The sequence below is a fragment of the Entelurus aequoreus genome, linkage group LG24, assembly GCF_033978785.1.
Source record: "Entelurus aequoreus isolate RoL-2023_Sb linkage group LG24, RoL_Eaeq_v1.1, whole genome shotgun sequence".
Classification (NCBI taxonomy): Eukaryota; Metazoa; Chordata; class Actinopteri; order Syngnathiformes; family Syngnathidae; genus Entelurus; species Entelurus aequoreus.
Window position 1 is genome coordinate 26,670,871 of NC_084754.1, and position 27,666 is coordinate 26,698,536.

General features: G+C 39.2%; 1 protein-coding gene across 1 annotated transcript; it reads left to right on the forward strand.

Annotated features, from left to right (window-relative positions):
* The first annotated feature begins 790 nt into the window (after nucleotides 1-790).
* csnk2a2b (casein kinase 2, alpha prime polypeptide b) lies at nucleotides 791-27,666 on the forward strand. The gene is made up of 12 exons (XM_062036131.1): nucleotides 791-1,717; nucleotides 2,055-2,166; nucleotides 8,630-8,731; nucleotides 16,145-16,195; nucleotides 16,270-16,329; nucleotides 16,423-16,506; nucleotides 20,452-20,562; nucleotides 20,721-20,822; nucleotides 20,915-21,015; nucleotides 24,014-24,162; nucleotides 24,308-24,391; nucleotides 27,041-27,666. The coding sequence occupies exons 1-11, from the start codon at nucleotides 1,614-1,616 to the stop codon at nucleotides 24,382-24,384; spliced, it is 1,053 nt and encodes a 350-aa protein (XP_061892115.1). The 5' UTR covers nucleotides 791-1,613; the 3' UTR covers nucleotides 24,385-24,391; nucleotides 27,041-27,666.

Sequence of the window (27,666 nt, forward strand, 5' to 3'; positions counted from 1 at the left end):
CACGCTGCTGGCGTCCATGATTGAAAACAATGTGCAGACGTGAGGAGCTCTTCAACCTGTGACGTCACGCTACTTCCGGTACAGGCAAGGCTTTTTTTTATCAGCGACCAAAAGTTGTGAACTTTATCGTTGATGTTCTCTACTAAATCCTTTCAGCAAAAATATGGCAATATCGCGAAATGATCAAGTATGACACATACAATGGATCTGCTATCCCCGTTTAAATAAGAAAATCTCATTTCAGTAGGCCTTTAAGCCTTTCAAAAGTTCTGATCGACTGATGTTCTGGTTGACAACTCCCTCCCAGGTTGTGCAACAATTGCTATAGTAGTCATTGTCAATAAAGTATGGACTACTTGGGAATACCTATTTAGGTAAACTTTCAACTCAGAGAAAAGAAAATGTGATTTGACAGGAACTAAGTAAAAGTTCAATCAAAGACAAGATCATGGACAGAAAATGATAATGATGTAGAAATGATGCCATGGCATCGCCTCAAAGTGCTTAATAAGCATCAAATCATGTTGCTCTGATCTAACTTTAAGGATGGTAACTTCAACATGTTATCATTGGCATGCAATATGTAAGGAAAGTCTATTTGTAAAAAGTCTGATTTTTAGACCTCTTTTTTTAGATACAAGGTTATCAGCCTGTTCTTTACAAAGCACAAGCAAAAAAAAAAAAAACCCTCAGACTGATGGGGTGCACTTACCTTCCTCGCCGCTGACGGGCGCTGTAGGACAGCAGCATTGTGGTCCTGCTCATCACCCCGGCAGCCAGCAGCTTTCACTTCCGGGTTGGCGCCTGCTCCTCTTCATTCTCAATCCGCTCTCCTTTCCTACTCTCTCGACCGGAGGAGGACGGTGGCCACAGAAACCCCCCGCGGTTCCTCCGTCGCCGAAACGACTCCCGAAGCGGCCATTACCCACACAGCCGCTCGCTCATGACGCGGGCCCCGCTGAAAGTGGTGCACGGCGCCGAGCCCTCCTCGTCTGTGCGACATCTCCGCGCTCAAGTAGCATCCCTCGCTAACGTTAGCTAACAACATAGATCTCACCGCTACTACCAACACTCCCCCCGTCCACCTACGCACCGCCGCGGGAACCGAGCCTTCACATCACCGCTTGATTGATCGCTAAGACCGGGCCACGGAGGGGTTGCCGCCCTCCTGTTGACAATCAAACGTATCCTCCCCTAACGTTCCAAAGTCAGGGCCCGTGTCTCCAGAATAGTCCCTCACTTTTAACAAACCGGTGTTTTTAATTACTAGCACCGTTCCTCCGTGTCCACTTTTGGAGTCGCCTTCTTTTCTACCTCAACACCCCGGATGCCTCCTCGCTTCTTTCCGTAACCTCAGCTCTTGATTCCCGGCCCCTCGGAGCCCCATCGGGACCGATCCAGCTGCTACTGACAATCCGGTGGGGGCGGGGGGAGAGCTGCCCCGGCTGTCTTTCTCTCCACACGCTCCCCTTGTCACTTATTTAAGTGCGGAAATAAGATAGCTAGTTTGTGAGACCTTCTTTTTTTTCGGTCTACAACTGCCACCCATTCCAGATTCTCCCGTCATCCATCTCCCGTGACCGCCTTGCTGCCTCCGAGCCACGGTACTCGCCATGCCGGGTCCGGTGGCCGGTAGCAAGTCCCGTGTCTACGCTGACGTCAACTTGCTCAAGAGCCGAGATTACTGGGACTATGAGGCACACATACCCAACTGGAAGTGAGGCTCTTTTCTGTTTCCTGTCTGCTTTTAATGCCATGCATGTATTACCTGTACTCTGCACATGTGATAATGGCTGCTTATTTGGTAAAGTGTGGATGATGGCTGTCTAATATTACACTGCTATGCGAGGGTGTGATGACACCAAGATGGTGCAGTCCCTCAGCCTCACACCCCCCACCATCCTCCTTACCATCTTAAAAAAGCCCAGTCTAAATGTATGGGTCTTGAACGAAAAAGCATCCAACTTGCCTATAGATTTTTGCTATGTAACTGTAGTTATACAGCATTTCACTCCTACAAACGCACTGTACAGATTCTGTGTCTGTCACCATAGCAACCAGGAGGACTACCAGCTGGTCCGTAAACTGGGCAGAGGGAAGTACAGTGAAGTGTTTGAGGCCATCAACATCACCAACAATGAGAAAGTGGTGGTCAAGATTCTAAAGGTGAGCAGATTGGATCTTTCTGAGCAGAATAAAAACGAGTGGAAATAGGAATAATCCATCTAACTATTACCATTAAGGTTGCGCGACATAGATGATATAAGATATACATTTGGACAACAATAGCATCGTTTCATTGTGATAATGCATGTTGATAGCGACAAGCTAACGAACACATCCTCAACGCACTGTAGCATACTCGTTAGCGGCTATTGTCTCCACAGTGCAAAGTCACATCTAAGTCAGCAATCCTCGCCTCCATGGCGGCCATTAAACTGTTTCTTAGAAGTATCATCCCTGGAGGAAGAGGAATAGCGACACATGCTACATGTAACAGTTTACAATAAGACATTCTAACCGCTAAACTAGAGTTCTTGAATGTAAACAGAGGTGGGCGGATCGATACAAATAACAGTTACAACAGTTACACAACCAAGTATAGTATCAGAATATGGTCGATACTACAGTGGTTAGATCAATGTCTAACAATGTCTTGTTATTGTTTACAAATTCAGGAAATAAGTCCTCGGAAACAGATTTGAAGTATCAGAATCAGCATTAATGTGACCAATACTCCTGTAACTACTGGGTATTGGATCGATACCCAAATTTGTAGTATTACCCAAAACTAAAGTATCAACAGACGAATAACTGAATTTAGGCAGAAGTGTAAAAAAGAACCATATTACAACAGTAAGTAACTAGCTATTAACTTAACTGGCGCAATGTTATCGCATATGTCAGCAGCCAAATCAGGAGCCTTTGTAACCTGTTTTGAAATAATTATAATATCATACTTATGCCAAATAATATATTGTGATGTATCGTTTTGCAAGAGGCTTCGATATTGAATTTCCCTCGAGATCACTAAAGTATCTATCTGTCTATCTATCCATCTATCCATCATCTATCTATATTAAACACACGATAGATTTTAGGCCATATCACCCATTCCTAATTACCATCATAAAACAAAAATTTACTATTATACAGTGTAAGCTCGATTAAACACACTATAGATTTTAGGCCATATCACCCATTCCTAATTACCATCATAACACAATAATGTACTATTATACAGCGGCTATTGTCCCTCCACAGTGCAAAGCAACATCTAAGTCAGCAATCCTTGCCTCCATGGCAGCAAATAAGCTGTTTCTTAGATGTATCATACCTGGAGGAAGAGGAATAGCGACACATGCTACATTACTCAGCGTAAGAGTTTACAATGAGCCATGCTAACCGCTAAACTAGAGTTCTTGAATGTGAACAGAGGTGGGCGGATCGCTACAAATATTAACAGTTACACTACCAAGTATAGTATCATTATATGGTCGATACTACAGTGGATTAATCGCTATTTTTTTAATTATCAAAACAATATCTTGTTATTGTTTACAAATTCAGGAAATAAGTCCTATGACACAGATTTGAAGTATCAGAATCAGCATTATTATGACCAATGCTCCTGTAACTACTCGGTATTGGATCGATACCCAAATTTGTAGTATTACCGAAAACTAAAGTAAAGTAGCCAAACAACAGACAAATAACTGACTTGAGGCAGAAGTGTAAATAGAACGATGTTACAACAGTAAGTAACTAGCTATTAACTTAAATGACGCAATGTTATCGCATATGTCAGCAGCCAAATTAGGAGCCTTTGTAACCTGTTTTGAAATAATTATATTATAATTCTTATACCAAATAATATATTGTGATGTATCGTTTTGCAAGAGGCTTCAATATTGAATTTCCCTCGAGATCACTAAAGTATCTATCTGTCTATCTGTCCATCTATCCATCATCTATCTATATTAAACATACTATAGATTTTAGGCCATATCACCCATTCCTAATTAACATCATAAAACAAAAAATTACTATTATACAGTGGAACGTCGATCTACAAACTTAATTGGTTCCTCAACATGGTTCACCAACCAAAATGTTAGTTTAGTGAAGCAGAGTTACCCTTAAGAATCAATGTAAACACGAATAATTGGATCTAGCCTCGACAAAAGTCCCTATTTTAGTAAAAACCTGCACACTTCGAAGACACTATAATTATATAATACTGTGTGTGTGTGCGTGTTTGTGTGTATATAGATATAATACCCACATAACAAGCGGGTAGTAGCTCAACAATCTCTTACAGCAACCTTAAATGTCAACACTGAACACGCGCACAAAAACACAAGTCTCGTTGGTACGCTCACAAACGAAAAAGGAAAATCATTTTACCTCGTGTCTAAGTATATGTGTGGCATTGTTGAACACTCTAGGAGTTATAAACGAGTAATCAGTGGCTTTACGTAGTCGCCGCTAGCGTTAGCACAAACTAGCAGTGTGAGGCAATCCTCCGTCGGCTTGTGTCCAGATAGTGCTTTCTCCTTTGCTATAACAAAGGTCTGCTCTGGCATTTTTTTTCGTCTCGTCACAATTAAAGCCCCACTTAAGAACTTTCCGATTTGTTTGATTAAGGCACCGCCAGTGAACTAAAGCGGTAGTGTTTTGTCTGGAGGAAGACCACAATTCCCATGAGAACCAGCGCATAGCGTTGTAAATGGTCAGAAACGACTGTAACTTACATACAAACTGACACGATAATACCACAATGATTCAGTATGTCTTATCTTTTCACATTAAGAACCTACATATTTTACTCAAACTTTATAGTAGCAGTTTGCAGTCATCGCATTGTTTTTTCTTTATACAGTACTTTTGAGTTTGTGTGGCTCGTCGTGTCAGTGTTGAACTGCGAACCATCAAGCTGGTGCCTGCTATCACGTAAACTTCCGATAGCGAACATTATCATTTTGACTTGAGCATCAAAAGTCACTTATTAGTTTGGCAGGAACAGAGCCAAGGCAGCATCGTGTTGAAATTCCTTCGTTGTTTGTGAGCTGACTCAAGGGAATGAAAGCCGAGGCATTGTTGATCCATGACTGTCCTTTTATCTGGGTAGGCTCCATTTTTCTTATTTTTGTCTCCTCAGGCAAGACTTTTCAATTCTTTGGTTGTTCCACCAACTTCCACCATGATAGCAGTGTATAATGCTGCGTTCTATTTACCTGGGAAGTGGGAAGTCGGCGCTGGGAATGGCGTCACAGCCGAGTTGAGAGCATTCCAGTTACGATGTCGGAAACCAAGATAGCCACATCCACGAAAGCTATTTTTGCGCTTGCATTGTCTAATTTATGGGAAAACATGCACTCTTTCTGCAACCTTCAAACACAGTGGATGAAGGGAAAACACAGACGCTATTGCTCGCGACGTACAGCGTATACACCACATGAAATAAATGTAGTTTACACTTCAGTAACGTAACCATGTATAAATGTACAACAACACATTGTTAATGGCTGAATTACTGTGAATTTTTTTTTATCAGAAGTGCTAATAACGATTATTATAGAAGTGGGTATAATTGTTTACATCAAGAGCAGCCATCTTTGAAACAAACTCGGGGATGGTGAGAATGGTCCGACTTTCCGAGTCAGAAATCTGACCATGAGGGTCGTTCCAATTGAAATTTCGACTAGGACGGACATAGGTGTCCGCATTGACTTCCCTCTTATTAACGAATGGGGAAAAGAGGCGTGACAAACGCCGTAAAACAAGTCAGCACATTAGTAGTTTTTTGTGTGGCAGTGTTCCTGCCACCCTCCTCAAAGTTGCTAAGTGCCAGTAAAAGTGATACAGACCCCCTCAGGCCATGACTGAAGTGTTATTCAACTAGTTGTAAGCCTATGTATCATCCCAAAAGTGATGAAATCATTTTTTGAAGATTTAAAAGTTACTTAGTGCTGTTTTAAAGACTTGCTAAGGAAAAAGCCCCCCTTCGCTGATGAAATCGTCAAATTGAAGGCGCCGCAAGCTGGAGGCCAATTACGTAACTGAAATGCTAGCTCAGTGATTGTCTTGCAAGTCGAGGCTATACAGCAAGACTGTGAGAGTTTGGACATTTTTAAAGCGTTAAAGCTTTAACCTGCGCAAGGTGCGGAAATTGTGGAAATATACTTGTCGCCTCAAAGCTCTTAGAAATGGCTGTGCTGGTGTGCACAGGATGTCTCGTAGGGGGCCCCGCCTCTTCAGAATGTCGGTGCCCGCATTATAGGAAGTGACGTCATTAAAATGGGTACCCCCATAGAGCTTCCAGCGGCACACAAAATGAATAAATGAATGAAATGTTCGTACGCCAAACATGGTCCGCACACAAAGGCATATTTTGGAGCAATGTAAATGTTCGTAAACCAAAAAGAACGCAAATGGAGGCGTTCGTTAATCGAGGTTAAACTATATACTGTTATTTGCTGTACAACCATTTTCAAACATAATCTCTTAACTATCATATAGATATGTAACGATAAACAGTAATAATAATCACTGCAGCAAAAGTCCCGACGGTTAGTATGTTAGTATTACCGTATTGAATTATATTCATCCAAAAACCGTAATTGATAACCACACTTTGATAAACTTATGGACCGACTAGCATTGGCTTGCTAGCTAGCTTAAGTGCTAACTTGAACACAAGAGACATTACAGTCTCTCCTCATTAAACGTCTTATGTCAATCAAACTTTCTACCCCAATCTTACCCTGAAATGAACACATTACTGTCTGAACAACTAAGATATTCACATTGAACATTAAGACTGTGCTGTCTTAGCACAAAGTGATTGACACAAACATATGTCTTCAACAGGAAGTGAACTCGTGTGGCGTCACATAAACCGGAATTGAAGAAAAGTCAACACCCAGTTTTGCATAAAAAAAAAAAAACAACAAATCAAAATGGAACAAGATTAACATATTAAAACACTTGTAGATAATATGGCTCTTAAAAAGCCAGAACAATATTTAATGTTGCTTCTTCCAAGAAACTGTATTTATTTTATTTTATTTATTTATTTTTTTCAAATCAATCTTTGTTAACATATTTCTGTGTGTGTATAAGTACTTTTTGAGCACATTCAACTACACCGCAATAATAATAACTTTCATAATTTCGGTCACCTTAACAGCGATATGAAATTTTGATATTGTTACATCTCTACTGTCATACAAGTAAAACTGAGTTAAACACTGTTAAAATTAATTACATAAACATATCACAGCAGTCCGTTAAATTACAGGTGTCAAACTCAAGTCGTCCCGCAAAATAATTTTTTGTGGCCCATGATAGCCTGAAAATAAGGCGTGTAAATAAAGCACTAAATGTATTTTTTGTTCTTTCAATTTTGACAGAAATGTGTACAATTGCACATCTTCCCAACTGTATTATCTGATAATGAAACACAATATTCCAAAATATTCATCTTGATTTTATTGCAATTTTTTTGTGAAAATATGATAATCAAATTGTGTTATAAAGTTATGAGACAGTTATACGGTTATATTCATTTATATTCTCTGTTACAAACGGCCCCCTGAGGGCAGCCATAACTGCAATATGGTCATCAAGGTAAATAAGTTTGACACCTTTGCTTTGACGGTCAGTGCGAAAAGTGGGCAAACGTCCAAAGCGCCAAACATAGAAACAACCCAAAACAAAATTGCAATAAAAAAATGCTGCACTTGCATCAATGCTGCAGGATTGTAAACAAATGCAAAAAAGGAATTCCACTGAAACCGTCAAAAACACACATCAATCCCATTAAAAATGAAATGCATGTAAGAAATGCTGCAAGTTCATGGAAAAAACGTAAGTATTCCAGGCTACCAGGGGAGGCAGACGTACGTTACTCTAACATTAGCTATGTAAATTGGTTGCTCTATATCATAAGATATAACGACTCACTAAGTGTTTTAACAAAGCTAGAAAAAATTTACTTTGTTTGTTTCTTTTGGGCCTCCTGCTCATGTCCTTAAAGATTGACATCCAACAGGTCTGACTCCCCTGGTAACCTAGCAAACTTGAATTTTTGGTCTGTGGACTTGTTTCATGCAGTTGTTTTTGAGGTTTTGTGTGTAGTATTGGCATTTGCAGAATTTTTCATTTTTATAGGTTTTTAAACTTGCAGTGCTTATGTGATTGGAGAATTATTTTAATCTTCAGCATTCCCCCTTTGCATTTGTTTTACAGTGTTTGTGTGTTTTTGTTTTGCAACATGTTTGTACGTTGTTGCACAATTACCCCTGTGGCCACCGTAGAATACACAGCTATTTGCAACACATCTTGTGTGAATGATGATCTATTGCTGGATAGATGTCAAGGTGCGAGTACATTGTGTAGGAGAGGCACAATGCATGTTGACTGCATGCTATTTATAAACCCTAAACGAAAAACTGCATTCTCAGTGCAGGAGTTGTCTTGTCCAAGATTGACAGAATGATGCTGAAGCATGCATACCACAGGCGGGCGCGCAGAATCAGCAGCTTCAGCCTCCTCAGGCAATCGTGACATGTGGTAGAATTTATTAAATGTTTTTTTTTTGTCTGTGTCATATCTTGTTTTATAGCCGGTTAAGAAAAAGAAAATCAAGCGTGAGATCAAAATCCTAGAGAACCTGCGCGGCGGGACCAACATCATCCGACTGGTGGACACAGTCAAAGACCCTGTGGTAAGTTACCTGATGGCAGCATCAGTAAGTAAATGGTTAAAAGGTCTGCAATGGTGCACATTCGAATGATAGTTTTAACAACTTAAACTTAAAAGTAGATTGGGTAATTGTTCTTGTTTAGCAAGTGAACATTGTTGTCTTTGTAAAGGTAGAGTTCTGGATATAGCTTTTGTATTGGATCTCATTACATTGTACAAGTGGTTATAGTGTAGTTATTCATGTAGTATCCATTGAAAATGGCTGTTATCTCTGCCTGTGTGTTTTCTATCTAAAGGTGCTTGTTTTATGAATTGAAGCAATTGATTGTATAAGAAAGTTCCTCCTCGAATGCTTTGGCTTGATGCTATTTTTTATTTGTACTCCTACAATTAGACACAAGGTGGACCACTGTGACACTAATGTTGGTGGTTTGAGTCCCACTTTAGAAGGCAGTTTTTTTAAATGCTAACTTTTTCATGGTTGCAAATTTGCTCCAGGTAATGAGTCTTCTGCACAACAGTATTTGCTTTGTGCTTTAAAAGACATTTTATAACATAATTTGTCTAGAACTCGAGGGTGAAACAAGGTCAGATGAAACTGGACATCTTTGATTTTCTTAAATACACATTTACTCCCATCACATTAGGGCTTCACAATTATTACAATTTTAATCTTGATCACGATTTTGTCCAAAAAAATAGAACAAGCACATTCTGGAAATGTACACAAACGTACACAATAATCCTTTTGGCAAAACGCTTTTACACTTTTACATGCTGGCATTAAAAATGTTTTTAAAAAGCAACCGAGTGTTTCCTCAAACCGCCGCATTGATGAAATCTGCAACTACCACAACACATTCATTTATCATCATTCAAATAATACAGTTATAATATAAACAAAACCGTTATCAAAATGACACCATCGCCAAAATCAAGGTAAGATAACTACAAACTTAACCAATGTGAACATAGTAGATTTTAGCATGAAACAATGGAACAAACACAACAAATGTAGAAACAAATATTTTTACAATGGAGTTCAGGGTGCATGTCGTGCAGTGCATTTTATCCGTTGAGTGGATAATTTAAAATGAAAAACGGTATTGTGCGTCAATACTGCGTCAAGTCACAATAGGAGCAGCTGATTACTTGCACCTGCACCTGATTGGAGTAGTTGACAGTCATCTTCAAACACTGTCATGTGTGACATGAGTTACACATGATCTGTTATTGCGACATCCAGTGGACACATTTAGAACAGCAGTTTCTTTCATTAAAAAAATGCAGCTCATTTTTATATTTAGCAAACTGATCTTGCGGGCCGGATTAAACCTGTTTGCGGGTCGTACGTTTGACACCCCTGGTTTACGCCGTCATAACATCCAGTTTCGGTTGTATTGTTTTGGTGATCAAAGTCTTTTTTCGGCGGCCAAATTTTTGATGCATCACTAGTAGGTGCAATGGTTTTGTAGATACCGCAGTATTGCGGTTGCAAAATCTTCACAATAGTGCAATGACGTGTGACGGTATCAAACAAAAACCTGGTAACTGTATTTTTTTTCTGGCACTTTTGCGTTGGGTGGCTTTGAAAATAAACTACATAGTGTATGCTACTCTCATTAAGTTAACCAGCTCCTCCGTTGTGTACATGTAGATGCTTACACGCGCACAGAGCTGCTTGGATTGATGCCAAATATTAGCAGAGTTAAGATCCATCTAACGTCAACTAATGCAAGTGAAATGACTGAATTTTGTAACAAATTGCTACGGTTCGTGTTTTATCTTTAACAATGTGTGTTGTACCTGCTACATGGCTCATCTGGGTACATTTATTCATAGTTTTGTTTTTAGTACTTACTTATTGTATTTTTCTTAAAGCACCATAAATCATGAAGCATTTAATATGTCAATAAAGCTTTTTATTATATTTTAACCTAATCCTTGATTATGGCAGACTATATGTAATATGGAAAATTGTAAATTGTTCTTTGAGTGCAACAAGAAAATCCCAATGTGTTTAATGCCCTTTAATTTATATTTTAACCTTGTAAAATTGTTCTGAGAGTGCAATAGGAAACATATGTTTATTGTATTGTAAGGTTTTCTGTTAAAATAAAGCTTATTTGACATTTTTTAAAGTTCCCTTTATTTTGAAAAGATATACATTTTGGTACCGGTACCAAATTATTGCTATCGGGACAACCCTAGTTGCTAACATACAAACAAGCCCTGGCAAAAACACAACATCTTTGGCGTAGGTAAAAAGTTCTGCGTTCTACATTGCAAAGCGTGGCACTTTTGTCTTGAGTGTTTCCAAAGCCACGGCAAGATTACTGCCGCCACACATTCAAAATAATTGTTTTCTTTCTTTTTTCACCATGAATACATTTGTTTTTACATTAATTTTTTTTAAAGTTATGTACTGTATGAATGGATATACCGTATAGTTTATTGTTTACGTACTGTTGGCTTTAATACGTTTAAAAAATAGCTCAAATATAATAAAAACGTTCCTCAAGAAAAAAAACAACGTGCATCTCAATCGCCTGTCAGAAATGTGTCAGCTGGTCGCGCACCTAAACGGGTTGACACCTGGCAAGAGTGAGGAGCGAAAGTTGAAGCGAAAGGTATTTTAAGCTAATTAAAGCATTCCTTGTTCAAGCCTGTGTAAACTACCCTGAGACTTTTGACATTACTACCGACAATAACGTCTAACTTTACGCCGTGTGCGTCTTCGAACCTCTGTTTGGACATTGCCGTTTACATTTGTCCCCGTGCGTGTGCGGTTTTTTCAGGACACTCCAGTTTCTTCAGACATTCCAAAAGTATGTATGTTAGCTTCATTGGAGACTATAAATTGTCCATAGATATGAATGTTGGTGTGAATGACTGTCTATCTGTGTCCTGCGATTGGCCATGCTAATTTTCTAGCTTGTCTATGAGCTAGTCCTTAACAAGCTTAGGGCGGCATTACAGCTCAACCTTCATCCTGCATAATTGTATTGCCTTTTTCATCCATCCATCCATCCATCCATTTTCTACCGCTTGTCCCTTCCGGGGTTGCGGGGGGTCGCTGGAGCCTGTCTCAGCTGCATTTGGGCGGAAGGCGGAGTGCACCCTGGACAAGCGCCACCTCATCACAGGGCCAACACAGATAGACAGACAACATTCACACTCACATTCACACACTAGTGCCAATTTAGTGTTGCTAATCAAACTATCCCCAGGTGCATGTCTTTGGAGGTGGGAGGAAGCCGGAGTACCCAGAGGGAACCCACGCAGTCACGGGGAGAACATGCAAACTCCACACAGAATCGATCTGATTATTCCAAATTATATTGTTAATATACCACGTTTCCTAGATGTTTGCGCACTTTGTGGGTATATGTACTGCATTTTCTTTAGTGGGTATATGTACTGTATTTTCTTTAGTGGGTTTAGTTTTACTATGACTTTATTGTGAAGAATATCAACAAAACACCAATTTTTTCCCCCCCAAATCTAACTCAAAAGACTGTTTACATATTTGGCAAACTAAATTGCAGCATTAAAGTATAGCCTGAGTTACCTTTTCAGGCCTCAAATTTTACCTTTTTAAGGTCAAGGCAAGTGTTGCCTTAAAGGAGGGCTCACATTTTAGGGCACCAAGGCAAACATTATTTTCTTTCCGGGCAGGGGCTCCAAAGCATGCATGCATACATATACATTTTTTTAAAATTCATTATTAATATAAACTTGTCAGCTTTTTGTCATTTCATGATGCCTTTATCTCTATTTTTACCTTTTGATAGAGGGGAGTATTTTTTTTAATTATTTATTTTTTAAGTTATGTATATGTAGATGCTGTATCGGGACAGATCCATTAAGAGTTTGAGCAGAAATATGTCGTATAGGAATTAACTACACACAACAACACTAACAAAATGATGTGTCAAATGTTTTTTAAAGTAATATCTTTGTGACATGAAAAAAACACAAGTGATGTAAAAAAACATGGCGTTTACTTTTTGATATCAAAATAAAACACAAAGCAGTTTGGCTAATGAAGATAAAGACTAATAAACAAGATGCATTCTTCTCCAACGCCCCCTTGTGGTTCAGTACAACAGTTTGGCCAACAACAACAAAAACCAGGAGTGACAGTGTGTTTCCTCACCTCATTAACTCTGTCAGATCAGCTGATGGACACTGTATTGACAACATGAAAGCAAAATCATATAGTTTTTCTCCTTAGCTGTATACTTTTAGTGTGGGGACAAGTGTCTCCAATATTGTCCACACCTGTCTCCATCTAACAGCAGTGCGCTCTTGAACACACGGCGGGAAGCGCGAGACATTGACTGTAGCGTCCCGGAAGAGTTGGTGCTGCAAGGAATTCTGGGAATGTGTTCTGTTGTGTTTATGTTGTGTTGCGGTGCAAATATTGTCCCGAAATGTAATTGTCACTGTTGTTTAGTGTGGTCTCACTATATGGCAGAGGTTTATGACAGTGTTGGCATTGTTTATACGGCTACCCTTAGTGTGACATGTAGGTCTGTTGACTAAGTATACTCTGAGGGGGTACTACCAGAGCGAGATTGACTTTGTAAGTCCGCCATAAATAAGACACACGATGCTCGTGCGCATGCGTCTGACTTCGTGTAGCCTAAAATTAATCAACAAATGACGGCGTTACGGTGGTAATTTATAACTGATTGGAATTTTATCGACCCCAAAAGGGACAAGCGGTAGAAAATGGATGGATGAATGGAATTTTATCGCGAATAACCATTGTGCCGTTGACCATTGTAACCCTCGTCCATTATCAAGTAAAATCTCAAGGACGGTCACGGCAAGTTGCCGCAAATGTTGGTCAAGTTTTTAGGGCATTACGGCAAATGAGAGGGCGGTCGCGGCAATTGCTGCGGTTGCCGTGGTTAAATTCGAGCCCTGCCTTTTACATTAAGCAGCAGCAATTGAAACGGCATTGAACAAAGAGAGCACAGTCTAACAAGTGAAAGTCTCTGTGTTAAAGCTGATTGTGATTCTGATGATATAAGAATTTATAAAAAATATTAATAGTGTTAATGGTATTATTAATAACTACAACGGTAACACTAATATTTATTTTTAAATATACTGTACATAAAACCTTTGTTTAACCTTTTTCAAGGAAATATACGCATCATTGCAAATCCTAAATATCATGTCATATGATGTCATATTGACCATGCCCCTAGCCACGCCCCCACTGCCACCACATATATCGTGGCAATTAAGGGTATCCCTGTATATTGTAACGACTGCTGGTTTTAATGTTTATATTCATGTGTTACCGATGTTCGGAGTTCCCATGGTCGTGAAGATACCGTGCCTGTGTGTCTGGGAGTGAAGCACGGAGACAAGATGTGTGTGCACGAGAGGGAATACATGTTCGAATCGGCTTGTTGGTAGCATAAAATAGGCAATAAAAGTTAAAAAGATTGTCTGACTTTGTGCGACTTATTCTGGACGCTACAATACATTATATTACTTAAATTAGTTGTCACTTTAAACAAAATACAGTGAGGGGAAACCCCGATATTTTTGCTCAAAATCTTTATGGAACTTTCTGGTTACCAATACAGTATGTGTCCCCCAATGTTAAACTCATTATTTTTCCCTTGGACGCTTGCATAACATGCTGCTATGCTTGCCTGCTTTAAATTGGACGAGCTGGACTCACAGTCAGCCATTGTGCTACATAAAGTTTGGAGGCACTTTTTCGTCAAGTGCCAACATTTCTCGCTCACGTTCTGGGAGGACATGCTCCCAATTGGAATTCATGCACCCCATGCGTATGCGCATGCGTATTAATCCATGGAATGCGAAAATGTAATTGCGCAGTAAAGGACTCTGTCACATGAGTACAATCATTACACTAAATAATGCTATGTTTGTGTGATTTGTCATTATATTTGTCTTTAAATATATGGATAGCCTTTATTTAATTATTTATTTCATTTTTTAAAAATTACATGATTATGTCACATTGGACACCCCTTCCCCCAAACACTGTTGTACCTAACATAATGGAAAAATAGTGATTAATAGTTGTGATTTCAATATTGATGATATAATCGTGATTGTTATTTTGGCCAGTATTGTGCAGCCCTACTTCACATTACAAACATGTCAAATCTTTTTGAGAAACAAGTCCCTAAATTACTTTAAACTTTGAGGAGAAACAACACAATTCATCATTGTGGTTGACATTCCTTTGTACAGTGTTACCAACTCCTCAGCAAGGAAAATAGCTATTAGCTGTCCTAAAAGTAGCTAGAAGTTGATCACCTAATTTGCATAATTATTTGCAATGGACGCTGTAGGAGAGATACAAAAGTGAGTTTAAAAAATATATTAGTATGATTACAACTACAAATTAACTTTTTTCTTTTGACTCTTAGCTGTTTTTTAAAAATCAATTTTGTCCCGCATTGTTAAATGTTTGAAATGTGATTTAAAGAATGGTGGGTTGTTCACTAACGAACCAAATCTAATGACTGGCCTATTAACATGAACAATGGAATTGGGAGGTTGCAGTGATTTATATTAGCTTAACATGACAGTGTTAATAAATATTTACATTTACATCTCGCACTGTAAACCAAGGCGGAAAAAGTGGCAGCTTTGCACGTGCTCATTTCATTTGCAGTTCGAAGGTGTCTGGGTCTCCCTTCTGCACTGACATGATGAGCTAGCTTGCTAGATTTACAGCTTTTGTCACAGACACACACAGACTAGGTGAGTAAGTGACTGAGGCTGTGTACAGTAAACAAATACATTCATCCATCCATTTTCTACCGCTTATTCCCTTCAGGGTCGCGGGGGGCGATGGAGCCTATCTCAGCTACAATCGGGCAAATACAATTCAGTGATTTATTTCAGTGGGACAGTAAAGAAACATTGACATTTAAAATTCTAGTCCAAAACTTTTGTCTCGGAACTTGGAAATTCCGACTTCCCATTAAAGTCCAGACGGCAAATGATTTGCGCATGCGCAAAAGTCTGCAATTAGCGCCCTGTAAGGTTCTTCGCTCTGCTCGCGCAGCACACAGTAACAACAGCAGCAGCAGCACCAGTCACTGCTCGTAGAGTACAATAACTGCTGCCTGCATTCACCTCAGTCTCCATTACACAAAAAAGGCTCCAATAACACCGGAAAAATTCGCTAGATTTGTCGCTCGTAGCTGTTTGCAAAAAAAGTCGCCAAGAGTATTGGAGAATTGCCAGATCGCCAAGTTGGCAACACTGCTCCTGTAATGCACATCATATTGTACATTTTTATGTATGACATTGTTTATCTGAGGAGTTAAAACATCAAGTTTTGCTCCTTTTTATACTGTGAATTTATATTGTCTGGGCTCAGTTTTGTTTCTCTGCCCCGCCCTGCTTATCTTGGGTGTCTGCACAGTCAAGAACTCCAGCATTGGTCTTCGAATGCATCAATAACACAGACTTCAAGGTAAAATGATCAACTTTATTCTACTGTTGCTCCATGTTATGAGTTTTTTCATTTCTAGATGTTTTTCGTTTCAGGAGTTGTACCAGAAGTTGACAGACTATGATATCCGTTTTTATATGTATGAACTACTGAAGGTGAGACTTTTTTCCTGGTTTACATTAATTTATCTTAAATACATCAATGAGCATATTTTCAACATCAATTTATTATGGTCATGCTGTGTCCAGGCTCTGGACTACTGTCACAGCATGGGAATCATGCACCGTGACGTCAAACCCCACAATGTGATGATTGACCACCAGTTGAGAAAGGTTAGGCAGTGTTTTATTAAGTACACACACACACACACACGCATGCATGCAGGGTTATAAAGTATAACTAAATGTTGATGTATAGTGGAAATAAAGAACTATTATCTTTTGAGAAAGAATAAAGTCAATATAAAATTCTTGAATTATTGTAATTTGTTATCAATTCAACATTTTTATGAAGTTAATGTTAGATGTACTACCTCATGCAAAGAGAACTCAAGAGATTTACATTTAACAACTTGTTTCCTTAAGAAAATGACTCATTGAAGCCATTTTATATATAGGACAATGGGGTTGTGGAAAAAGTAATGCATTCTGATTAGTCCAGATTGTAACCTTATTCCGAGTGATGGATGACATATCAGGGTAAGAACAGAGTTGGATACAGTGTACCCATAGTGACCAGTGTCTACTGTATAAGCCTGTAGGGGTAGTCTCATGATCTGGTCAGGTCGCCCAAAAATTAGGTCAGCTGACTGACTGAATACAATGAATAGGCAGAGTTATACATTTGTGGATTTGTGTCTTTGTAGTTTATACAGTCATATTCCAATAGGACTGCTTCTACAATGAATAAAATCGTAAGACTGGGGGAAAATATAAGTGTTCACATTTTCCCCAAAAAAGTTGATCACTAATCACTTTTTTGAAAGAAAAAAAAGCACTTGATTACTCGCTAAATACAAAGTTGCAAAGTTGGCAACACTGATCCCTTCTGCTCTGTCTTCTTATTCTCTGGCAGACCGTGGTGTTTATAAAGTGTTAAGAATCGGACAATATACCACCTGTTGCACAGGGTTGTAACAAAATCTACATTCACAGACAGTCCCATTATAATGTGTTTATATAACGCTTATGAGCAAGAGTGACTAGAAGCGACCAAATATATTAGTTGCCGCCCAAATTTGTGTATAAACTGAAAAAGAGCAATGCAAACATACAGAATAAAAAGTTACTATTATGCTGCTATCTTAATGCTAACATACACTGAACAAAAATATAAACGCACCACTTTTGTTTTTGCTTCCATTTTTCATGAGTTAAAAACAAAGTTGTAAAACGTTTACTATATACACAAAGTCCCTGTTCCTCTCAAACATCGTTCACAAATCTGTCTAAATCTGTGTTAGTGAGCGTTTCTTCTTTGCCAAGATAATACATCCCACCTCACAAATATAAAGAATCTTGATATCTCAAGATTCTGATTAAACAGCATGATTATTGCACAGGTGGGCCTTAGGTCTGCCCACAGTAAAAGGCCATGCTGAAATGTGCAGTTTTATCTCACAGCACAATGCCACAGATGTCGCAAGTTTTGAGGGAGTGTGCAGTTGGCATGCTGACTGCAGGAATATCCACTTGCCCGTGAATTGAATGTTAATTTCTCTACCATAAGTCGTTTCCAAAGGCGTATCAGAAAATTTGGCAGTACATCCAACCAGCCTTACAACCGCAGACCACGTGTAACCACACCTGCCCAGGACCTCCATATCCATCACTTCCATGATCATCTGAGACCAGCCCCCCGCACAGCTGCTGCAACAATCGGTTTGCATAACCAAATAATTTCTACCAAAACTGTAAGAAACCGTTTCACCGAAGCTCATCAGCATGCTTGTCGTCCTCATCGGGGTCTAGACCTGACTGCAGTTCGTCATCGTAACCGTCTTGAGTGGGCAAATGCTCACATTCAATGGCGTCTGGCACGCTGGGTAGGTGTGCTTTTCATGGATGAATCCCAATTTTCACTGTCCAGGGAAGACAGTGTGCGGGGTGTCGTGTGGGAGAGCGGTTTGCTGATGTCTACGTTGGGAATCGAGTGGCGAATGGTGGGGGTGGGATTTTGGTATGGCCTGGAGTTTGTTACGGACAACGAACGCAAGTGCATTTTATTAATGGCATTTTGAATGCACAGAGATATCTTGACAAGATCCTGGGGTCCATTGTTGTGCCATTCACCCGAGACCATCACTTTATGTTGCAGCATGACAATGCACAGCCCCATGTTGCAAGGATCTGTATGCAATTTCTGGAAGCTGAAAACATCCCAGTTCTTGCATGACCAGCATACTCACCGGACATGTCACCCATTGAGCATGTTTGGGATGCTGTGGGTCGGCGTATACGACAGCGTGTTCCAGTTCCTGCCAATATCCAGCTACTTTGCACATCCATTAAAGAGGAGTGGACCAACATTCCACAGGCCACAATCAACAACCTGATCAACTCTATGGAAGGAGATGTGATGCACTGCGTGAGGCAAATGGTGGTCACACCAGATACTGACTGCTTTTCTGACCCCACCAGACCCCCAATAAAGCAAGACTGCACATTTCAGAGTGGCCTTTTTTTGTGGGCAGCCTAAGGCACACCTGTGCAATAATCATGCTGTTTAATCAGCGTCTTGATATGCCACACCTGTGAAGTCGAATGGATTATCTTGGCAAAGAAGACGTGCTCACTAACACATATTTAGACAGATTTGGGAAGAATATTTGAGAGGAAAAGGTCTTTAATGTGGGGCGGCGTGACTCGGTTGGTATAGCCATGCCAGCAACTTGAGGGTTCCGGGTTCGATTCCCGCTACAGCCATCCTAGTCACAGCCGTTGTGTCCTTGGGCAAGACACTACCCACACTGGTTTAAATGTAGCTTTAAAAAAAATTACATAATGGGTTCCACTATGTAAAGCGCTTTGAGTCACTCGACAAAAAAGCGCTATATAAATATAATTCACTTCACTTTTAGGTCTTTGAGTCCAACTCATGAAAAACGGGGGCAAATACAAAAGAGTTGCGTTTATATTTTTGTTCACTATACAGTGGATGAGCCCATTGACAGGCTAACTTAAATTAGCCGTTTGTGCTTGCGAATTATGAGCCTGTTGTTCAAATCTAAAACTCAAATTATTGTTACCTTCGTGTTGCACAAAATACAGAAAGAAACATTTTTTTCTAAAAAAATATTATTTTGCTTGTGGCGGGAATAAAATGGAAACACTGACTGTAAAAACAAGACGTCTTTGCAACACTTGCTGCCAATGTTGGAAACAGCAGGACAAGTTATTTAGAATTTCTTGAAAGATCAACTGGTAAACCTAAATAAATCTCATCTGCACCAAGCCAGAGGATCTGACAGGCTTGGTTGGGCCAATCCTTGACCCTAATTCAGGCTGCAACCCAGTAACCATAAGCCAGAATTAGTGGGAGAAAGGCTTCAGGTTGGAGCGTCTGGCATCATCATTTGGGGGCTGAATGTGTGGGGATGTTGCAGCGTCGTTCTGTTGCAGTGTCGTTCTGTTGGAATAACCACATAATCACTGCACAGACTTGGACCCTCAGTCAAAAGGGATGGGTGGTACAACATCTCCAATTGATTCCACTACACATTCAACCTAAGCTCCATTTATAAGCCCTTCTCTGACATTTTATGGGTATTGTGTTTTTTGGATTTTGATGATTTATTTATCTGCAAAATGTGGTTCATTTTCCCTCAGTCTTAGTTCAGAAATGTATTGTGAAATTATGAGACAATGTTTTCACAGAAAAGATGCAGAAATGTTAAAATGTAAAAAATAAAAAAAATTGGGTGTCTTTCCACTTTCAAAAATATTCTGCCTCGTGTATTGAGGGCTGTTAGTGATGCACTGACACATGCTTTCACAGACCACCGTGTGAAAAGTGTGGGAGGAAGAGTCTTAAAATAACAGCATATGTAATTTCTTTTCTACCTCTTTTTGGTGGTGACTACTACAACATTATTACACCAGGCGTTACAGTGCATGTCTTTAGATGAAGTTGACAACAGAGCTATAGTGAATGGAGCAGTGGTAGTGATGAGCCATGCAGCTCACATACATATACAAATGAATATTAAATGAAATTTATATTTTATATTTTTCAGTGTGGATTTTTTTGGGATTATAAGAATTATTTTGTTTCTATAGCTTCGTTTAATAGATTGGGGTTTGGCTGAGTTCTACCACCCTTCCCAGGAGTACAATGTCAGAGTGGCGTCGCGATACTTCAAAGGCCCCGAGCTCCTGGTGGACTACCAGGTAACGCACACAGACACGTTCATGTCCCAGCACAGGAGTTTTTGAATAGATATGTAGTTATCTCCATTTGTAAAATGATACTTCTGCACTTGGACAAATAGACACAAAATCTTTGTGTGTCCTTTTCAGCAGCGCTGTTTGGTGATTTTGTGTTTCAGATGTATGATTACAGTTTAGACATGTGGAGCTTAGGCTGTATGCTTGCCAGTATGATCTTCCAGAAAGAGCCCTTCTTCCACGGGCAAGACAACTACGACCAGGTAATAACATCATGTGACAATGCAATTATTGCATTGGTTAGTTTGTTCATATCTAAGTGGTTCACAAGTTTAAACCCTGGGCTGTTCTGCAGCTGGTGCGAATTGCCAAAGTCCTGGGGACAGACGAGCTGTTTGGCTACCTGCGTAAATACCACATCGAACTGGATCCACGCTTCAAGGATCTGCTCGGACAGTAAGTCCAGCCTTGGAGTTCTCACTATGACTCAACCAGCTCAGTGGATCGTCATTAAATATGTCATAAGTGACTCATAAAGTCATTATACTACTTACCGTATTTTTCGGAGTATAAGTCGCTCCGGAGTATAAGTCGCACCGGACGAAAATGCATAATAAAGAAGGAAAAAAAACATATACAAGTCGCACTGGAGTATAAGTCGCATTTTTTGGGGAAATGTATTTGATAAAACCCAACACCAAGAATAGACATTTGAAAGGCAATTTAAAATAAATAAAGAATAGTGAACAACAGGCTGAATAAGCGTACGTTATATGATGCATAAATAACCAACTGAGAACGTGCCTGGTATGTTAACGTAACATATTATAGTAAGAGTCATTCAAATAACTATAACATATAGAACATGCTATACGTTTACCAAACAATCTGTCACTCCTAATCGCTAAATCAGATGAAATCTTATACGTCTAGTCTCTTACGTGAATGAGCTAAATAATATTATTTGATATTTTACGGTAATGTGTTAATAATTTCACACATAAGTCGCTCCTGAGTATAAGTCGCACCCCCGGCCAAACTATGAAAAAAACTGCGACTTATAGTCCGAAAAATACAGTACTATCTCGAGGTGCTACATTTTGGTGCCAACTTGAGCACAGACTTAATATATTTTTTTACATCATTTAAAAAAAAAAATCAAACTTGGTTTATTTGCATGAAAATTAGGGATGGCTATTGAAACCCAGTGTCATTGCAAGCAACTATTCAGATTTTTAAAAAGTTGCTATCGGTGCAGACACAGCCACCTGCAACAAATGCTTAAAGGTGCAACGGAGGCACAATGTGTCTGCAATGTGTCGTTTTTCAACTTTATTGCAAACTATTCTGTCCAATTTGCATGTCAAAAATCTGTAAGAATAAAAAACCTTTTTTTTTTTTTAACGCCGTTAAACAATAACGAGAAGAAAAAAAGAAGCTATCGGTGCTTCATTTCAGTGTGAAATTAATCCAGTCTTCGCTTCGTGCAAGTAACATCTTGTAAGTAATGTCACATCATGACAGAAGAACGGTCCGACACTCATTTTAAAGGGGAACTGCACTCTTTTGGGAATTTTGCACATCATTCACAATTCTCATGTGAGACAAGAACATGCTTGCAGCACTGAGCCTTGCGGAACTCTTTTGGTAATGTCCAGAAATGAAGAGGTCGTCCCAGCCGTCTGTACACATTGTGTTCTGCTGGAAAGATAGGGGGCGGGGTTTGGTGGTAGCGGGGGGGTGTATTTTGTAGCGTCCCGGAAGAGTTAATGCTGCAAAGTGTTCTGGGTATTTGTTCTGTTGTGTTTATGTTGTGTTATAGTGCGGATGTTCTCCCGAAATGTGTTTGTCATTCTTGTTTGGTGGGGATTCACAGTGTGGCGTATATTTCTAACAGTGTTAAAGTTGTTTATACGCTACCCTCAGTGTAACCTGTATCGCTGTTGATCAAGTATGCATTGCATTCACGTGTGTGTGCGTACAGAAGCCGCACATATCTTGTGACTGGGCCGGCACGTTGTTAGAATGGATGAAAAGCGGACGTGACGATAGCTCGTAGAGGACGTTAAATGCAGTGCCTTTAAGGCACGCCCCCAAGACTGTGGTCCGGGTGGACTACGAGATATAATGACTGATGCCTTCGTTCGATAATGAAGGTTGCCTCAGCTCAAAGCCTGAGCCCCGACATTAATGAACTAGCATCCAAGAAAAGATGCCAGGTATCTGGCTTGGGTACATCAGATTAGATCAGTGTGTTGCAAACTGAGCAGTTTAAAGTCCTGAATGGTTAATTTATTCATTGTTATTTTATTTTCAAATGTATTAGCCTGTGGAAAAAGTTAATGTTGACATTTACCTCAGAAGGCTGCAAATAGAAAAGAGGCATTACATTTTTATTTAAATTGTATTTGATATGCCATTGATATTTTTTAATTATTATTATTATTATTTGAAACTCGATTTTGCATGTCACTATAAAGTTATATAAGCCTTGCTTGTTCAATATTCAATGCAAAACTTGTTTGGGTCCCTATTAAAAGGTTAATTTGTTCAACCTTGGCCCGCGGCTTTGTTCAGTTTTTAATTTGTCCCACTCTGTATTTGAGTTTGACACCCCTGCTCTATGTTCTGTATTGCTACAATAATTATGACAATTTGTTTTGGAGTTTCTTCTCTTTTGATTACTTATTGATTAATTTATATAATTGAAGTATATAAATCACTAGTACGTCAATCTAATAGAGCAAGGTATTGTTTTTTGTTTAGGCTCTGTTAAAGCACTTGCACCTTCAAAGTATAAATTTGGCATGGATTTTGGTTCAAATGTAAATGATGCCCATCTCTTTGCTTGCTGTACTGCCATCTGCTGTAAGTTCGTGGAATTACATAGTTTTTATCAATTTAGCACATGGGTGCCCTACTTGGATCAGAGTTGGCGCTACTTTGACAATACTGGCAATAGTAAACTATAATTGATCTTATTAGAAATGTTTGTGTTAACTTATCATTTAAAAAAAAAAAGAAAAAAAGATGCATGGATTCTGTGTGGAGTTTGCATGTTCTCCCCGTGACTGCGTGGGTTCCCTCCGTCTACTCCGGCTTCCTCCCACCTCCAATTTAGTGGCAACACTAAATTGGCCCTAGTGTGTGAATGTGAGTGTGAATGTTGTCTGTCTATCTGTGTTTGTCCTGCGATAACGTGGCGACTTGTCCAGGGTGTACCCCGCCTTCCGTCCGAATGCAGCTGAGATAGGCTCCAGCACCCAGTAAGGGACAAGTGGTAGAAAATGGATGGATAGATAGATTTTCTGAATTGAACAGTGTGAAAAAGACAAATGGGAGAGGACATATAAATAGTTATTATTGACTCTTTTGGTGAGCTAATCAAAAGGTGACGTAACCAATTCAGAAGGACAGTTCACTGGTAAGGCTTTGTTCCTGTGTATATTTTCAGACAGAGTAGAAAGCGCTGGGAGCAGTTTGTGCAGACAGAGAACCAGCACTTGGTGAGTCCTGAGGCTCTGGACCTGCTGGACAAGCTTCTACGTTATGACCACCAACAGAGACTGACCGCCACAGAAGCCATGGAGCACCCTTACTTCTGTAAGTAGCATTTAGTGTGTGGACTTTGTGACCACCAGTGGAAGCGGAAATTAATCTTTATTTTTATTTTCAACCTTGTATTATTTTTTATGCGCTGCACATCAGTTATGGGGTGCACTAATACAACCTCTCTCCCTTCCTGCAGACCCTGTAGTAAAGGAACAGTCTCTGTCAAACTCTGACAACAACATGGTTTCCAGTGGCAACAACACAGCTCGATGAAACGCAGGTAACAATTAAAAAAAACTTCTTGGGCACCGTATCCAAATTATATTAATATATCATGTCCATCTCTTAAAACTACAGAATGTGTAAGTGTATTCATTTAGTAAAACCTGTCTAATTTAAAGGTGGATGCAAAGATGCAGCTGTCCTGAATTACTCTATTTCCAGACAGTTATTTAAAAAATAATTTAACGATATGCTGATATTAACACCATGGAAATATTAAAGTTATAATGATAATGATTATTTTTCAGAACTAAATAAGTGTGTTAATAAATGACAACACAACAAATAAGAGTAACTTTACGTACAGACCCCTGACACTTTGCACACAAATTAATACATGCTGTGCTAAGACAAATTCGTTTTTATATTAACGATTTACTCAACATACAGTATGTGATAAAGAGCTGCGTTATTTTTTGATAAATTGCCCGAATGCAGCTGAGATAGGCTCCCGCGACCCCGAAAGGGACAGGCGGTAGAAAATGGATGGAGGGAAGTCCAAAGTGGAGCAACGCATACACATGGAGTCGTCGGCGCCATATCTTGCAAACCTAAACCCATAGAAATATTTAATTGATATCATGATGCTAATACAAAATGATAAAATATTTTAGGATTCGAGGAACATTATTGTCATACCAGCATCACATGAGACACATAAGATGGCACGAAATTTAGTACCCAGATTTAGATCATTGAGTTCCACAAGTACACTATATGTAGATGGAATAGGACTTAAATAAAGTAAGTTATAAATAGCATATGCTAATAGGAATATATTATCTATAGAATAGTATAAATAGAAAAATAGAATAGAATATGATCCTGTAGTGCAAATAGAATGTAAAACAATGATGGCAAACCAAACCAAATAAAAGCCCTGCTCAGCACAGTTGGTATATCAAAGCGCTGCATTGTTTTTTTGTGTGGATGCTAATACACCTGTGCATAGTTGTGTTCATTTTCTGCTACTACAGCTATATGTATATATATATATATTTACACTGAACACAGCACACACAATATAGGCTTCTACATTTGATTGACAAATGACATGTACAATGTAAAATGGCAACAATTTATTTTTAAGTTAAAAAAAATGATATTACCTTTATTCACTTCCATTGCATGTAGTATCAAAATCTATTTCCCACATGTGCCCCTGGCTAAATTGGAGTCCTAAACTTTAATTTTTGATTCATGTTAGAGCGATTTCTATACTTTCTAAATCAAACTTGAATTTAATTTGATGCATTTTTGTACTAAAACAAATGCTTTGTAACGAAATGAGTAAATTATTATTTTTTTGTGTGGAAAATATCAAATTTACCCTAATTTAAACATAAATTAGCATATACTCCTGATACATGACCAGTCAGGATTTGATCTCAGTATGACTGTTCACCAGCACTGCACTAACACAGCAAGCCATGGGGGACTTTTTGTATGTTTAGGCGATAGTTTACTAGCTCCTAGTAAACTAACAGCTAAGCACACAATAGTCCAGAAGCTAGACATACATATTACCGTATTTTTCGGACTATAAGTCGCAATTTTTTTCATAGTTTGGCCGGGGGTGCGACTTAAACTCTGGAGCGACTTATGTGTGAAATTATTAACACATTACCGTAAACTATCAAATAATATTATTTAGCTCATTCACATAAGAGACTAGACGTATAAGATTTCATGGGATTTAGCGATTAGGAGTGACAGATTGTTTAGTAAACGTATAGCATGTTCTATATGTTATAGTTATTTGAATGACTCTTACCATAATATGTTACGTTAACATACCAGGCACATTCTCAGTTGGTTATTTATGCCTCATATAACGTACACTTATTCAGCCTGTTGTTCACTATTCTTTATTTATTTTAAATTGCCTTTCAAATGTCTATTCTTGGTGTTGGGTTTTATCAAATACATTTCCCCCAAAAATGCGACTTATACTCCAGTGCGACTTATATATGTTTTTTTCCTTCTTTATTATGCATTTTCGTCCGGTGCGACTTATACTCCAGTGCGACTTATACTCCGAAAAATACGGTACAAGTCCTTAATTGAGCAATATCGCAGTCTCAAACACGCCCTTTGTAAATATAAACACGTATCAAATAACTACAGTTGCATATTACTTACATATTACAGATTCTCCAAGGCAGAAGTATATTATAATGTATACAGTATCAAATGTGTCCGCATCATTCAACTTACTGTGTCTTTCTCTTAATTTAATAAATTATTCTGACCACTAGGTGTTGCCAAAACCCAAAGTAACACTCCACTTTAAAAGCATAAATCTGTCATAAGGTTAGTGTCTTCATATCTAATATTGTTCTGAGTAATTTCACTTGATCAAGTCTTTTCTAATCTTCCAAGTACAAAATAAAAGTATGTACTATGATTTCTGCTGATATCGTATTGGATAATATCAGTATCGGCCAACACTCAAGGCTCCAATATCCCTATCGAATCGGAAATGTAAAAGTTGTATTGAGACACGCCTAATTCTTATCAGTGACAGAGCAGGAAGAGGCTAGTTATCTGTTTGCGGTACAATTGTATATAAATCACCCCGAAAGTGTGTGGTTCTGTGTAAAATGCAACATGTTGTCTAATACTACCAACTCTCCTCTCTCTGCAGAAAGTGGAAAGAAGAAGGATGTTTGTTACCTCAACTTTGTCCGCGGTTGTGACAGTAACTTTGACAAGTGTACAGTGACAATGGATCAAAGTAACTCAAACCAGTTACACGCACACACACGGAGACACACACATAAACACACATGCATACACATGCAGGCAGGTATACATCCCCCCTCCTCCTCTGTATCAGTCTGTGATTGGCTTGTTCTGGTGTCCTGTCCAGCAGCCTGACCAATGAGCTTGAAGCTGGTCCTTCCCCCTCACCCTCTCAGATGGTCTATTTCCTCCAAGTCTCATGTACAAGGACAAACTACTGTTAAAGACAATTAAAGTCCCGTCCCACCCCCCGATCCCCCCCATCCTTCCTTTATATCGCCCCTCCCCCCTCTTTGTTTGCATCAGCATGGAAGATGGACAGGAGTGTGACCCTGTACAAGCCGCCACCACCAGCCCCCCAACCCCTAGACATGTTCATCCATCTGTCTGTCTGCCCTCCTTGCCATCATGTACTCTGACAGACAAACGTCTTAGCACTACTCCAGTTTTGAAAGTGGCATGGTGGACTCTCTCTAGCTAGAATGATAATAATATTAATGAAAAATAAATGATTTTTATTTAGATGAA